This window comes from Myotis myotis, unplaced genomic scaffold (genome assembly GCF_014108235.1).
Source record: "Myotis myotis isolate mMyoMyo1 unplaced genomic scaffold, mMyoMyo1.p scaffold_m19_p_11, whole genome shotgun sequence".
NCBI classification, from domain to species: Eukaryota; Metazoa; Chordata; class Mammalia; order Chiroptera; family Vespertilionidae; genus Myotis; species Myotis myotis.
The window spans coordinates 69,647,635-69,664,257 of record NW_023416315.1 but is presented as its reverse complement, the minus strand read 5'-3'; the positions used below and the strand labels follow the sequence as shown (position 1 = coordinate 69,664,257).

The 16,623-nt window shown below is 37.4% G+C and overlaps 1 protein-coding gene across 1 annotated transcript in view; it reads left to right on the top strand.

The window, feature by feature from the left end:
- KCND2 (potassium voltage-gated channel subfamily D member 2) overlaps positions 1 to 6,691 on the top strand; it is a 519,540-nt gene extending 512,849 nt beyond the window's left edge. Inside the window, exons 5-6 of the mRNA XM_036328861.1 lie at positions 1,803 to 2,050; positions 4,058 to 6,691. Of these exons, the coding sequence (XP_036184754.1) occupies positions 1,803 to 2,050; positions 4,058 to 4,235 (426 nt within the window). The 3' untranslated portion in view covers positions 4,236 to 6,691. The remainder of the gene's footprint in view (positions 1 to 1,802; positions 2,051 to 4,057) is intronic.
- The last annotated feature ends 9,932 nt before the right edge of the window (positions 6,692 to 16,623 follow it).

The following is a 16,623-nucleotide window of genomic DNA, read 5'->3' as shown; positions in this document are numbered from 1 at the left end:
AGGAACCTGAGTTCAGACTCACAGGATGACTGAGAGCTAGTTAGGCAAAGAACGACAGGGGCTAGAAGGTGATGTAACCCGAGGAAGGCTAGAACTTGCTGCAAGTTTGAGGGTGGTAGGAAGGAGAGAGTGTAGCATAGTGCGGGCGGAGACAGAAAGGCGGTGACTAGCTCATGCTAGATTTTTGAGGCACATGCAAAATTTTTATCTTCATCTCAACTGGAAAATTATTTGAGGGTTTAAACAGGGAAATTACAGGATTGTGGCTGCGTTTTAAATAAAAATATGGACAGGTCTATAATTTCCTAATGTAAACCTTTGACATATAAATAGTAACATTAATGATAGAATGTATTTATGACTATCTTTTCCTTTTCTTTCATTTTAATTTTTTTTTTACTTTTTTGCCACTTAGGGCTTTTTAAAGCAAACATTATTTAATACCAACCAATATAGTTTAAATTGAGCTGCCTATAAAAATATATGGTAACCAGCGGCAGAATGACTTCTTCACTTCCAGTCACTGAGGAGACAAATTAGAATCTCATGCATTGTAGCATACTATGTGTGTGAGATGTGCATTGCCAGAGAAGAAAACAGAGTTTAAATCGTTACTGAACTGTATTTTTTTTTTTAGAAATTTAATAGTTAACATAAAACTCTATCTTCTCTAGACATATTTTTCTCAGGACTTTCAACTGTAGAATGTTAAATTTCGTTTACTTCAAAATGCTTGTCTCAGCAAAGAAATGACAAAATGAGTAACTAAAACAATCTATTTCCTATTAGCCAGTGAATTGCTTCAATTGTTTTGCTAATGGTTAGGCTGAGAGATAGTTAAGTGGAATTCTGCATGTGCAAAGTCTCTCATTATAAGACTATTCCCACCAGCACAAAGAAAAAAATAGTAAATGAAGTCATTTTTTAGTAGCTTAGACCAAAAATATTTTCCTTTATACTACTGAGGTAAAAGTCTTCCATAAGCATTTTAGGAGACAATGCTTTGCATTAAATATTTTTAAAGCAAATTTTACACTGTGTTTTTCTAAGATGGAGACTATGAAACTATTTCCATCACTATTTGCTTCTTGGCTAGAGCCCTAAACACAGGTAGAGATTCTGAACACACCTAGTGATATATCACAAAGATAAGAAAGGAGAACAGGAAAGTTCAGTGCTAACCCCTTCTGAGTCAGACATAAAGTGACACATTTTGCAGATAAATATATTGTATTTGTTTAATAAATCATATATTTCTCTCCACTGAGAATTTTATAGGAAGATCTAAAGAAATGGGAAGTGTCCTAGGTACCTTATTTCCTAATTTAAAAATATTTTCAATTCCATGTGAAGCTATTTGCTTTTATATAACAGACAATCTAAGTTGGATTAAAATAGTCTCTCATAATTTCAATCTGTTTAAAAATAAGTCAATGTGAATTTACACATTTTTGTGGGTGTTATCTATATTCATTTTCAAGTTTTTTTCTTTAGTTTATAATCTCCAGTTTAAATAAATAAATGATATTTCAAGATAAAGTTAGCTTACAAATAGATACTAAATCAGCCTTCATGTGTCAATCTCTAGGTGTAACTAGAGAGATGTTATTTTCCCACAAATGCCAGTATTAGGTAGCTTTGATGTTCTAATCTTTATGAAAATGGTATTAGTGGTCGATTGGATAGTCTATATGTATGTGGACATTTTTTTTAGTTTTAAAAATAAAACTATTCATTTGCTTTTTTTTGAAGTTAAAGTGTGTTTCTCCCTTTCTTCACATTTTTTTCCACCTATGGAACAGAATCACGAGTTTGTGGATGAACAAGTGTTTGAAGAAAGCTGCATGGAGGTTTCGACTGTTAATCGTCCTTCAAGTCATAGTCCTTCTCTCTCTTCACAACAAGGAGTCACCGGCACTTGCTGTTCACGACGACACAAAAAAACTTTCCGCATCCCAAGTGCCAATGTATCAGGAAGCCATCGAGGCAGTGTGCAAGAACTCAGTACGATTCAGATCAGATGTGTGGAGAGAAACCCGCTATCTAACAGGTAGATTAATCTGTGTGGACACACACCTGTGCTGGTCCCTGGAGCATATCTCCAGCTGCAGTTGTGTTGCTACACGTGTGGCATCTAAATTCTAGTTCCTAGAGTTTAGAATGAGACAAGACTTAGACTGTAACAAGCAGGAAAATGGATCTTCTGTAATATTCCTTGAGTCAGAGAGTAGTTGTAGCGATATTAAAAGAGCAGAGAAAAGATAAGGCAGGCAGGCAACCACAAATATATTTCTACCTCTTTAATTCCACAGCCGTTTCCTATTTGAACAGACACTCCAAACCCAGGAGCCCCAGAGGTAAAAACAAATCGCCTGAATTGATAGTTAACACTGCTGAAAGAGACCAGTGAAACTGACATTAATGTGATTAAAAAGTATTCAACAGCACCTTTAAATAAATCAACAGTCACTGTGACAGTGAAAACTGGAAACTATCTCTACACAAACCTTTTGAACCAGTGTACAATTTTGATCAAAAAAAGTATTTTGGCCACAATAAACACAAAAATCAATCCAATTCAAAGCAAGATAAGTGAAATGCTAAAATGGTATGTCTAGTGAGTTTATGGACCACTGAAGTGAAATTTTTCCATTGGTGTTTTCCTTTTGTTTCTCTTTATTTCCTTGTTTTACAAGTCATTAAAAAATCAATTTGGCCCAAATAATTTTACTTTGTTCTTCAAATTTAGTAGCTTTTCTTTTTAGATTAAAAACCATTAATTCAGTGCCATTTCTTTGGTGGTATCCAATAATCTTTGTGGAAAACCTGGATGAGATTCTGAACTCGGGTTATGTTGATTTACATCAATCAGATATCTCTGGAATCAGAATATTAAATGTTGGAGCAATGAAAGATTTCTGTCTCAAAAATATTCTACCACTCCAATGTAGAAAATGGAGAAGTGTTTAGAAAGGATTTTTTAGGCCATATACATTTAAATTAAGTTTTCCATGAAAATAAAATAGTTTGAAGTTCCCATGTATGCCCTCCTTTCTCCTTTCCCCCTCCCCACTCACCACTTAAGAGTATAAAACTCATGCAAGAATACCACTTGGAAGGCCTTTAAGTATTAGCAATGGCTAACTTTTGGGGGTTCTTAACATTTGGGTGTTACTAAGTTGAAAACTTTAAGGGCACCCTATATCCCAAAGGGACAAGACAGTGAAATGATGCTGTGGTCAAATAATTTAGGCATATCTACAGTATATATCCCTTTCATAATGGTATCTCAAAACTCTCAGAAATTCTGTCTTAAAGAAAACTATTTTATTTTGCTCAACTCAGTGTTTCAAAAACATACCTGATCCTGTTTCTTACATTTTTATATAACATTTATTTGAAAAACACTGATGGAATCAAATTTAGCTGGTTTTTACACATTCATTTATGATTAGGGACCTGACTAATGTTCACTTTAACATACAGAGTGGGGTAAACATAGGTTTGTAGTTGTATGTGAAACAGAGTTTCATTATTATTTACATTATTATTTATTAACGAGAGGCCTGGTGCACTAATTCATGCACAGGTGGGGTCTCTCGGCCTGGCCAGCCATCAGGGCCGACTGGGGCCGTCTTGCCCAGTCCCAATGGGGCCATCAAGGCCAGTGGGCCAGGAGGAGGGACCATGGCAGGTTGGCTTTGGGAGTGCACTGACCACCAGGGGGCAGCTCCTACATTGAGAGTCTGCCCCCTAGTGCTCAGTGCACGTCATAGCAACCAGTTGACCATTCGTTTGACCAGTCCTAATGGTAGCTTAGGCTTTTATATATACAGAGATAGATTCTTGTATTATTTTTCATGGGAAAAACTGTAGACCTACTTTTGCCCACCTTGTATGTTAAGGTTTGGTGCTTCCTTTCTTAAAATTACGGTGATTATTCTTAGACATTTAAAAAGTCACCTATAAACCTGACTTCCTGTACACCTGTATTAAAGGCAAAAACATTTTTAAGTAAACAACTTACCTTCTTAAATCTATTTTCTTCCCTCATCAGCCGATCCAGTTTAAATGCCAAAATGGAAGAATGTGTTAAACTAAACTGTGAACAACCTTATGTGACTACAGCAATAATAAGCATCCCAACACCTCCAGTGACCACTCCCGAAGGCGATGACAGGCCAGAGTCTCCCGAGTACTCAGGCGGAAACATTGTCAGAGTGTCTGCTTTGTAGACAGTTGGAATCAGGTCCAGGGGAAGTTGAGCCCTGGCTCTGGAGAGAATTCCAATGCGGAAGAAAGAAGACAAGGTACACGTTTTGCAGCTGAAAACGGCGAAGCAAGGAGGTTGGTAGTGACACAAAAACAAAGCTTCCAAACCAGAGGATGGAAATAAAACCACCAAATGGCATTTCTGTAGAGTTTGACCTGTTGTACCGAGGAAGAGCCTGTGGCCCTTTGGCTTTGTGAATGAGCACAATGAAATGCCGCCTATTGATGCTTCTTATGACCAGAACTCTTTTATAATAAAATAAAATAAATCTTTGAACCTAATGTTTCAGTTGAATGCAAAACAAAAAAAAATATGGAAAACATTTTGATAAAAATATTTCCTGTTAAAACCATGAACATTGGCTTATGATGAAGATTATTGCATATTGAAAAATTCACGCAACACATTTGTATTAACTGAAGGAAACCATCATAATGCATGCTAGGATTCTTTGGAGTAGTGATCTCAGTTTCCTTATGTTGTCTTCAGAATAGGCATGATAAACTATAAATGTAGAGAGGGGGAATTTCTGTGCACTTACTACAAGCTGGATGCTCATGTCCCATGGTGGGCTGTGCAAATAAACTCCTATTGGAACTGCAGCATTGCTCACGGGGATGCTCAATAATAAATCTAAAGTGTGCAGATAGTGCGGTATTATCATTTTACCTTGCACCTAGATACTGTTACAACTGCAATAATTCATAATACACCTGTTGTATCAGGAATCGGGATTTTTGTTGTGAGACTTACCAGATTTTCATAAATTCTGTAAGAGCCACATTCATAGGAAAACGTCTAGTGTGGCCAGGTTTTAGATAACTTTTTAATCCCAAACTCTTGTGTCATACATGTTTCTCAGTAATATTCTTTGATCCACCTTATCCCCATGACAGTGCATTTCTTGTTCCTGTGCTAACATTTCTTTTGGGTTTATTGTCATCAACTGGACTAACGTTTTGTAGTTCAATGGACTTTCCTACTTTTGTATTCCCCAGAAAATCATCTTGTAAGTCTATTATCATCAACAATCCTCTCGTCAAAAATTAGAAAACAGGAGTTCACATCCATGAATTATTTCTAACCTCTTTGCTGTCATGGAAAAGTCCAATTATTGGATAAACCACTGTATGTTTTTATACAAGGAGTTGGCTGGGACTATTATCACCGGATCAATGATCCCAGAATCTCACTTGATGTATTATTTATTTTGCTTTAGATCTAGAATAAATTTTGAGAATAACTCATGTGAATTGAAATGCAGAGATAAACTGAAGTGCTTTATGTAACAATTTTTGATGAAGAGCACGCTTTCTATGCCCCTGGAAAAGCAACCCAAGTTTATCTCAGAAAGGTTCCTGTATAAGGCAAGGAGTCATTTTCTCCACTAATTCAGGAGGACAGGAGTTTGATGATGCAAAGTTGATCTCTATGTACATTTCAGTAAAAAGTCTCGATACTTTTTCACCTTTAAAATATATCAGCAGACATGTCTGCACGTGGCAGTGTAAAAATGTTTTATGTCACATGAAAAGTTTTGTTCATTTCAAACCACCAGTGTTAAGGAATAAAGCTTAGCTTCCATACATGGAAAGAATTAATAATTATCCCTCTACTGTAGAGATTTTTAAATACTTATCATAATTTATCATAAAAAGGAATTAATCCAACTATTTTGAGTGAAGCCAGAGGTTCTTGCTTCCCATTTCTAGAACTGCTTCTAGAATAATGCTGTGCACACGGTAGATTTTAATAAGCATTTGCTGAGTGAAATGAAGACAAACTTCTCTCTCTCTCGGGAAGAACTGCCTTTATTTCTAGAATGTCTTTTAAAGAGCTACTAACCTTCCTGGAGTGTGAATACTAACGAGTATATTAACACCTGCCTCACGCCACTTCATGCTTCTAGAGCAAACACATAGTGACACGTCTTTGATGGCATTTGTTGAGAATCTTTTTAAAAAGTAGACTAAAGAAACCACCATCGAGAATACATAGGTCTTTCGATTCCCAATGAGAAGTTCTATTTTCGTGTTCTGAATGTTACATTTAAAAAAATGCAGTTCAGTTCGATTATTTCAGTTAACAATTCTGCCTCCTTTTCAACTTATCATTTATCCCAAACTATTACTTTGTTTAGACTTTCTGGAAAAGAAAAAGAAACTTTTTGGTGTTTCAGGTGATTTAAAAATATACTGTGCCGGTGGTGAATGACTCTTGATGACTGTGTTAAGTGCATCTGTATTGTAAGTGAAATGTAATTATTTCTGTGTGCCATATGGAGTAACCAAGGCCATTATTTTGGGCAATTTGGTTTGAAACTCATATGTCTTTATTTTAAAGGGTAGCCTAATATCTGCATTATGCTGGAAAAGTAGACCTTTGGAGAATACTTAAATAAAACATGTGCATGCTTGAACAGGATCACATGGCTGGCTGTTGCCCTTTTTTCTTGGTCTTCCTTCTTTTCCCAAATCAAGAACATGCCACACTCCTAGTGCGTATCTAAGAGAACTCTGTAACATGTGCTCCAAGAACCCATCAATTGTAGCAGTTAGATCTAGTCTAAACCGGCGGAGAGAGTAGTTCTGCCAACAATGGGAAGTTCAGCAGAGCCTTAGTCAACATCATTTAGAGATAAAAGAGTGTCACTGCTTTCAGTGGTCGTTTTTGGAAATATCTTGGCAACTCCAACTCCATAGCTACTAATTATGATAATTTAATTTTCTTGCAAGATTTTATTGGTCCTTAAAAAAAGATGCAGTAGAGTTAAAACCAGTGGTGTGTCATACATGATACTATCAAATAGAGTGCTCTCTGCAGGCTGTGACCCACAGTTTATTAGCCTGTACCCCGCATGCCAGCGGCTTCTTGCACAGTGTGGGCCAGAGAGAAAGCTGCTGCCTGAACCTTATAAACTCCTTGACCTCCACTACTTGAGTTAAGCAAAGAGCCGTTCTGAGGTAATAACTTTGGCCAGAATTCAATAGATTCTTGGTCAAAGACTCTTTTCTATCTAAGAAAACAGATGGTGATATATTTGTTTGTTTATATGTGTCGTGTCTCTCTCTGAGTATACGTTGAGTGGCCAGATTATTATGACCACCTAATGTTTGTAAGCAAATTAGCTATACTTTCCTGCTGAAGTTGCTAGAGGGCCAGATCATTATAAATGTCTGAATAGCACAACATACCTAAGTATCGTTGCTGATCAAGTTCATCCTATCATGTTGATGGCGTATCCCAATGGAGATGGCTTCTTCCAACAAGACAACGCGCCATGCCACGGTGCTCATATTGTGCAGGAGTGGTTTCAAGAACGTGAGGGAGACTTTACCTTGCTTAGGTGGCCCCCACAATCACCAGATGTCAATCCAATTGAGCATTTGTGGGACGAAGTTAAAAGAGCCATCAGGCAGCTGGTTCCACAACCATCAAATCTCACAGATCTGGACAGTGCTATTCATCAGGCATGGTGTCAGAGTCCTCACATCACCTTTCAGCATCTCGTGGAGTCAATGCCAAGAATCGCCGCAGTATTGAAGGCAAAAGGTGGCCCAACGAAGTACTGATGGGGTGGTCATAATAATCTGGACACTCAGTGTATATATAATATATATACACATACACATAGGTTTTATTCATTTTTTTTAAATATGCACATACCGATGGTTGATGGCTTCTGTCCAGTAAGGGACAAAAAGTTAAAAAAAAATGTTGAGATAATTAGAAGAACAAAACAGAATAAATCATTTAGTAAAGGCAGTGATTTTAACTAGTGGTCCTTCTGTTGGATATCTCTATTTTTTTCTTTATTAATTCCTTTTCTTTATGGGCTTTGATTTATTGAGATGTCAATCTTGCATTAAAAGGGTTCAATATACCTCCCTATTCCTTCAACTTAGCTACAATGTGGACTTGCAAAGAGCCTCCAGAGAGTTATATCAATGTCTGCCAGCAACAGTGCTCAAAAGAATAAAAAATGGTTCTTTATATCAAATAAATGACTCCTCAGAGATTCATAAGAAAGGCATCTCGTCTTCCTAGGGTGTTAATAGCTGCTTATTTTATTAACTCACAGATACGAAAAAGGGTTATTGCTCTGTACTGTTTAAACTTCACCAGAATTTTCAACACAATTGTGCAGACACACTCTATTTAAAAAAAAAAAAAAAAAAAAAAAACAGGTTAAATTTCTATCTACTTGGGCTGGTTGTATTTAGGGTGGCAAAACATTCTCTAAAGCGAAAGATTTTTTACTTGTAAAAAAATAATTACTTTTTTGGAATTATTATTTTTGAATAGCACATTTGCTTAAGATAATCATATAATACTAGAGGTCCAATGCACAAAATTCCTGCAAGAGCAGGCCTTCCCTCCCCCAGCTGCCGGAACCGGTTTCTCTCTGGCACCCGCGACCCAGGCTTCACTCGCAGCCCCGACTTCATCCGGAAGGATGTCCAGTCTAATTAGCATATTCCACTTTTATTATTATAGATATTTATTGCAAAAAGTTTTTAGTGTAAACAATATTAGATCCATCTTGTACCTTCTAAACCTTTGCTCTCTACTGCCTGCCTTACTTTTTCCTTTCTTTCTCTAGAGCACTAGTCATTCTTTTATTAGCTTATTCTCCCTCTTTCCCTAATCATAGTATTTTCTCCTCTGGTTATTCTATGGAAACCCAATAAATGACTCAAATCCTTGAGCATGTAGGATGTGCCAGACATTGCATTAGGTGCTAGAGCCGCGGTTCTCAACCTGTGGGTCGCGACCCCTTTGGGGGTCAAAGGATCCTTTCACAGGGGTCCCCTAAGACCATCGGAAAACACATATATAATTACAGATTGTTTTGTGATTAATCACTATGCTTTAATTATGTTCAACTTGTAACAATGAAATTGGGGTCACCACAACATGAGGAACTGTATTAAAGGGTCGCAGCATTAGGAAGGTTGAGAACCACTGTGCTAGAGAAATAGAGATTTAAAGTTCCAGACCAAATCCTCCTCAGGCCGTTATATAGGAAAAATAGCTTAGAGCAGTGGTCGGCAAACTGCGGCCCCTTGAGTGTGGCTCTGCCACAAAATACCACTTGCGGGTGCGCACGTACAGTGTGATTGAAACTTCGTGGCCACACTCAAGGGTCCAAAGAGCCACATGTGGCTCGCGAGCCACAGTTTGCCAACCACTGGCTTAGAGTACTCTCTGCTTCACACTGCTGTTCGTAATCTTATCCTACAAGCATTCTCCTTTCTGCATATTGACAGTCATTTGGCTACTTGAATCTCCCAAAGACATCTCTTCAACAAAGGCTGCATCCAGATAGTATTCTTCAACGTTCTTTCTAAAATCTCCTCACACCATTAAAATTCTCTTTCTGCAGGCCATGGTCCTCCTGTTGGAGGAGGGGTTGCAGCAAAGGACACCCAAATCCTGGCCTACCTGCTTGGAGAAAGATTAGAAAGCGAGCCAACACAGAACAAAACAGAAAAGGAGGCAGAACTTCACATTTGGGTTTTTATTCTAATTTAATCCAGCATTTTTTTTTTGTTGGATCAAGTTAATTCCTTTGTTAGAGCTAAAAATTGTAACACCAAAAGTTACTTACCTTAACTTTAATAGTCAAGCACCAATGAATTGCTCTGAGATCTCCCAGGCTCCCTGTACAACAGAGGACAAAACCCTGAAAGAGCAGAATAGGGAACGGGTAGTGAGGCGTGGGACAGAGGATTGGAACGGCCGAAGCATGGACCTTGACCTCGGATAGATGAAGCTGCACGTTTCCTTATCACAGGCACTGGATATAAAAATTCCAGAAGTAAAATGTCATGCACATACAATGTTACAAAAGATTTAATCTGGATTGTAAAATCCTAAGGCAGCCTTTCAATATACGGTTTCTTTCTCCCACAGATTCACAGTGAACAGTAAATAATAGTGATTACAGCCACCATGAAAAGATAACACTGTTACTGCGCAACGGTTGATGCCCATGGGAGACAACATTATGACACTGGCTTTTAGAAAAGTCAGCTTTTTTTGCTGAGTCCACACCCAGGAGACGGAAGGCACCGCTACATCTCCTGGGGTCTGGACAAGTTTTAAGGGTTAGGGAGAGCAAGGTGGCTGTGGGAGAGCTGGCCGAGCAAATTCTGATTGGCGTTCTTTTGGAACTTGGCCCACTAAGGTATAGAGCAGAGAGGTAAGGAAAAGCAGGAAGGAATTCCAGTCGAGGAGGGTTTGATTGGTCAGTTCTGGATTCGTCCATATTTTCTGCCTGGGCGCCGATCTTCCATATTGAAGGAACTTTCCCTTCACAAAGGGCTCTGGTGGCCACACTTCTGTTACTGGAGTTCTGTATCCTGAAGAGTCTAGGGCAGTGATGGCGAGCCTATGACACGCGTGTCAGAGGTGACACACGAACTCATTTTTTTGGTTGATGTTTCTTTGTTAAATGGCATTTAAATATATAAAATAAATATCAAAAATATGAGTCTTCGTTTTAGTATGGTTGCAAATATCAAAAAATTTCTATATGTGACACGGCACCAGAGTTAAGTTAAGGTTTTTCAAAATGCTGACACGCAGAGCTCACCTTGAGGTCACCTTGAGGACAGAGGGAGCCCCGGGCAGGACTGTCTCTGTGAAAGAAGGATTCCATTACCCACCACCACTCTGTGTCAAGGAAGCAGAACCAGCGCTCTGTTTCAACAACAACAATAACCATGGCTGCTAACTTTTACTGGATCCTAAATATATGCCCAGGAACTGCGCTAACCACTTTAGTATACGTATCATTCCATTAGCTGCGTTTCCTCAGAGACCAACCCTTTAACGCTGTACAATGAATTCTCCTAATTCAGAAAAAAAAATACATTTTTTTTAAATTAAGTCAGAAATCAATGTTTCTCTCTGTCTTTCCCTCTCTCTTCCACTCTTTCTAAATTCAGTGGAAAAGTATCCTCAGGTTCAGATTAACAAAACAAAAAAAAAGAAAAGGAAAAAGAAAATTTAATTTTTAAAAATTAAATTGGGGGCAGCACTTCTAAATCATGTGGAAACAACGTCTTCCACAGAAATCATGTATTTCTGTGATGGTGTTCTCCTTTGTAGAAATATTGATGCTATTTATTCTTTTAGAGTTAAACAGAAGTGGGAGTAAATGGGGGGGTGCAGGAGGAAGCTGGGTTATAGTCATGCTCTGTTGGTTGCAAGGCCATTATCAAGGACAATCAATTTTTCTTCCCATTTTCTTTGGTCTAAATTTTTTTATCTCCAAAAATATGCCATGAATAGCCTATTTCTGATTGACTATTGGTGAATTAAAATAAAATGGAGCCTGATTGACAAATAGATTGCCATTCTAATTGACAAAGTTTCTTTTTCCCCAGCAACTCCATATCAGCACAGCATACTCACGGAGTTCATTTTCCAGTGTGAGAGCTCCCACCCTCTCTCACTTGTCTCCTTTTGTGAACAAGGCCTGCCAAGATGTGGAAGCAGTTGGTCAGGGCTGCAGTAATAGCCAAGACACAGAGTTGACCCATAGTCCAATCCTGGAGCTCATTCTAACTGAAGAGAAATATTTTGGAATTGGGTCAAAACCACAATTACCACCCTTAATTACCTTTTGTATCTTCCTCAAATTATTGCAGGCAAAAATTCTGGAACACAGCAATGGCATTTCATAACATGCAAAAGAAGATTCAGATAGGCAACGCAATGGCATAATTCAGTATCCCAAATTAATATGAGACAATAAATTTTTTAATTTCTTTATTGGTTAAGGTATTACAACTGTGTCCTCATTTCCCATTAACCCCCAACCTCCCCGCCCCCCCTTCATGCGACAATAAATTTTTTTATATTTTAGATTTTTTTCACCCTCACAAAAAATTCCAAAATTTTTCTGTAAGTTGTTGATATTTTTTATTTGCTCTTAATAAAATGGAAAGCTTCTATAAAGGTATAAACACAGACATTTGATTTACACAGAACTGTAAAAAATTTAATGTACCTTTTAAAATGGTACTTGGGGTATAACTACTTGTCATAAAACTTCTTCCTTGTGTTTCATCGTTTGCTTGTTTTATGTTCCATGTAGCACTGGCCTATTAATAATATCTTTTTACCTTTCACCTCAATGTTTCCTTTCTTACTTCTCAAAAGGCAAATGTGTCTGTTTATCACAAGTATTAATGTTGTGTCCAAAACTTCTTTTACATAAAAAATTAAGGTGCAATTATGATTTAAAAGAAATGTATCAAAAATTTAATATTACTTATGGTTTATCATTGTAAAATCCTATAGAACTTGATGATAACTTCTAAATATTATCCTCAATGACATAAAGCGTCTTCAAGTTGTTTTATAAAGAATAAAAATTCTCATTTCTGTTATTTTCCAAAGTAGGAGTATACAGCAGGTAAACTCTAATATAAAAATCACACTATAATTTGCAAAGGAGAAACTTATTTAATAATCAACAGCCTTACTAGTATCTAAAACAAAATGCACAAGCCACTAATGAGAGACTAAGAAAGAAATGGAACCATGAGTGACTGGAGGAGCCTGAAGGTATATATCCTTTGAAAAATACAGAGCTTGAAAGACTGGACAGAATTGAATATCCCGTCAGTTTCTTTAGCTAAGTTATCTATAATTCAATTCATTGGCAAAGTTCTGAGAACTTAGTTTGATTACACTGTATTTACTATGAGATATGGATTATAAATTCTGTAGAATTATCTGAAATTAATTCGACATTTCCCTCATCACCTCTAGCCTCAAAGTGTAAGTATCTGAACTTGGAAGTTAGACTGAATGTTAAAATGATTATAATAAAATCAAGTTAGGAGAATAGGGATAAGTCCATAAGTCAAAAAGTGAGAGTATTAATGCCTCACTTCATGTGTCTGAGCACCTCTGATGAATACATTTCTATAATAATCCCTGACCATATCAACATTTAAATACAAATGAACTTTAGAATGACTATGGTTTCTTTTTAATCATTTGTACTTCCCTTCTCCACTTCTTCTTATAACAGAGAAAATATATTTGATGCCCTAACTGTATTATAAGAGCATAGTCTCAACAAATGTTTTTTGTAATATAAGAGGAAGCCAAAATGAATAATAATAAATTAACTTAAGCATGCAGTGCACTTCTCATAATAGAAACATAGAAAGTAATATAAAATATTGCTATAAAAATGTAAGTTCTTAGGATCTTTCTTGCACATACATTTCTATTTTTAAATCACAGATTACCATATAATTGATGTAGTGGTTTTCTGATGAAATTCTTTTATGTCTCAGATAAAAAGGAGAGAAAATGAGGGAGGAAGATATTAAGCATATATATACACACACAATGAGACAGGCAGAATGTAAAGTCCATTTATCTTATTAACTGATGCATTTTAATGAAATGTGGATGGAGACTTTTTCTTGCCAGTAACCATTATATTTTCTAGTGGTTTTTTTCTTTGTTGACTGTAAAAAATTATATTATAGCTATGGGTAAGCTTTTTAAGCGAATCTTCCCGAAAAGAACTATGAAAAGTAGCATTCTTAGGATTACCAAACAGCATTGTCTTTTTTCTAAAGCTTAAATACTGAGAGTGCTGAAACCTGCATTAGCTGGTTCAGGGAAGAAATGAGATAGCAGTGATTTTGAGTGCACACCTTGAAGAGAAACTCATTGCTTATTCACTTGCAAATGTATTGAGAATCTGTGCCTTCTTAGGTTACTTTTGAGTAAAGCAACCCATAGTTTATAAAAACAATAATAATCCACTTCTTAGCTAAATCTGTATCAAACATTAAGGTAATCATTTCTGTTAGTGGGATTGTGAAAAGCAAACTATGCTTCTATTTTATTACTATGAAAGTAAAAAAGACACCAAGCATTTCAAAGTCTTGTCTTCTAAATGTATCTATGAGCTTCTGTGATATTCTTCTCCCTGCTTTTCAAGTGGTTAGATCTCTCTCTCTCTTTGGACTTGTAATTTATAAGGATCACCGAGATATCCACAGGCCCACACTCTCCAGTCCAAGTCAATCGCTGTACCTGACACCATGTGGAGACCTGGAAGCAACGTCTTCCCCTCAAAGGGAATGTAAAATGCTTCCAGGATATGAAACAGTGTGACATGCAACTCAGGAAAGTTGTTGGCGCACGGATGGGACCTGGGGATTATTATGCTAACTGAAATAAGCCAGTTAAAAAAAGACAAATAGCACATGATCTTAAGAACAAAATAAATAGACAAACAAAATAGGTCCAGAGGTATGGATGCATGGACAGAATAACAGCCCTCAGTGGGAAGGGAGGGAGAGGTTAGGGGGACAGAGGACAGGAAGAGAGTAACCAAAGAATAGATAAGCATAACCCATGGACACAGACAATAGTATGGGAAACTAGATGGGAGTTATGATATTATGTGGCAAAGTTTGTCTGGGTGTGGTGTTCACTTCTCATCCCCTCTCTTATGACAAGAGTTGATATAATTCCTGGGGAGGGGACTTATGACCATTGAGTTCCTTTCGAGGATGTATGTTTAGGCAAGTAAGCGAGTTCAGAGAAAGTCTGTCCCTTTATTTGCTGTTTTTCAAGTGCCTGCAGATCAAAATAATCACGGCAGCGAAGAGGCATGTTTCGGTGTGGCATGTTCTGTCACCCTTCGCTACCTATAATGTCCTTGATGACTTGGACTCAGAACAGGTAGAAAGTTAAGGAACCTAATTTAGAGTGAGGTACATTCTGGAAAAACAGTATAGTGCTCAGATCAGCAATGAAATGGTGATGGGGTGGTGGGAGTATTCATATGGTGTTGAAGAAAAGGCCTCCAGGTAAAGACACACGAGAACTGTAGAAGGAAGAGCCAGCCACGCAAAGAGCATTCCAGGCCTGGGAAGCACCCATAGATTTTCTCTGTGAATGTAAAGGACCAATCTACTTGATTTCAGTAAAATTCATGGGTTTTAATTTTTTTTCTCCTACTATCTGTTATTTCAGGCCTTTGTGTGATTCAGGGGCCAAATTTTTCTAGTTGTTTTAAAATAATGAATAGTTTATCATTCTTGGTTCCTGTATCTTTCCTTTTCATAGTTAAGTGGCAAAAATAAAGGTCTTTCAGTAAAAATGTCAGCAAACATTTATTCACTAAGCAACCAACAGGAGCCATTTACTGACTCGCAATTTTCTGCTGGTATTAGGATAACCATTTCCCAAGAGAGGGAACCGAAGTCAAGGGGAGTTAAGTAACTTGCCCCAGCCACAACGCTGGTAAGTGATGAAGAGGCAATTCAAACCCAGGTCTAACAGCAAAGTTGAACTCATCCCCCTGTAACAGACTCTCTCATTATTAAACCTGCATACAACAATAATTCTGGCTTTCACCACTTAAATACAAGTTTAGGAGCATCTTCTGTCTTTCTGACATCTGTATTATTGTGGGTTTTTTTATCATTAAAATGACCACAAAGTATTTTTTTTTTTATTCTGAGGACATGCTTAGAGAGGGGAAGTGGGGGTGGAGGAGAGAAGAATAAGAAGGAGGGGGAGGAGGAGACATCAATTGGTTGGTTGCTTTCAGTATGTGCCCTGACCAGGAATCTAGCCAGCAACCTTTCAGTGTACAGGATGATGTTCTACCAACTAAGCCACTCTGGCTGGGCACTTCTAATTATTTTTATAAGCCAGAGTTCATTAATTCACTTTATTAATTCAACAAATATTGATTAGGCACTGCTCTGCTAGACACTTGAAATAAAACAGTGGAAAAGACAAATAGAATTTCTTATCATTGTAGTGTTTACATCATTGAAAACGTTATCATTAAGCAAATAAACGTATAGATAATATGTAATTGCAAATTGTGGCAATGGAAAATAATGGGCTATTACAAAAGAGATAACAGAGGCATTCTCATTAAGATTTAAGGTATAGAAAAGTTATGTTTGAGGAACTGGCATTTATTTGGTCCTAAATGAGAAGTGGGGATTATCCAAAAATTAGGAAAAAACATTGCAGGCAGCAGACATTAGAAACAAAACTATAATTCACAAGACAGAGACGCTCTGGTAACATGTGCAAACCTGTTCGAAGGCCTGTGTAGCTGAGCCAGAGTGAGTGAGAGGGGAGTGACTATTAACTGGAAAGTGGGCATGGCAAAGGACATGCATGAACTTATAGACCCCTGCACTCAAGGACTTTGGACTTTATCCTCAGTCCAGTGGGAAACCAGGAAGAATTTTGCGCTGAGGAGTGACATGATCCAGTTTATGCTTTTCAAGGACTCTAGTTGCTGTGCTGGAGATTTGTTGGGGGAAAGGACACGA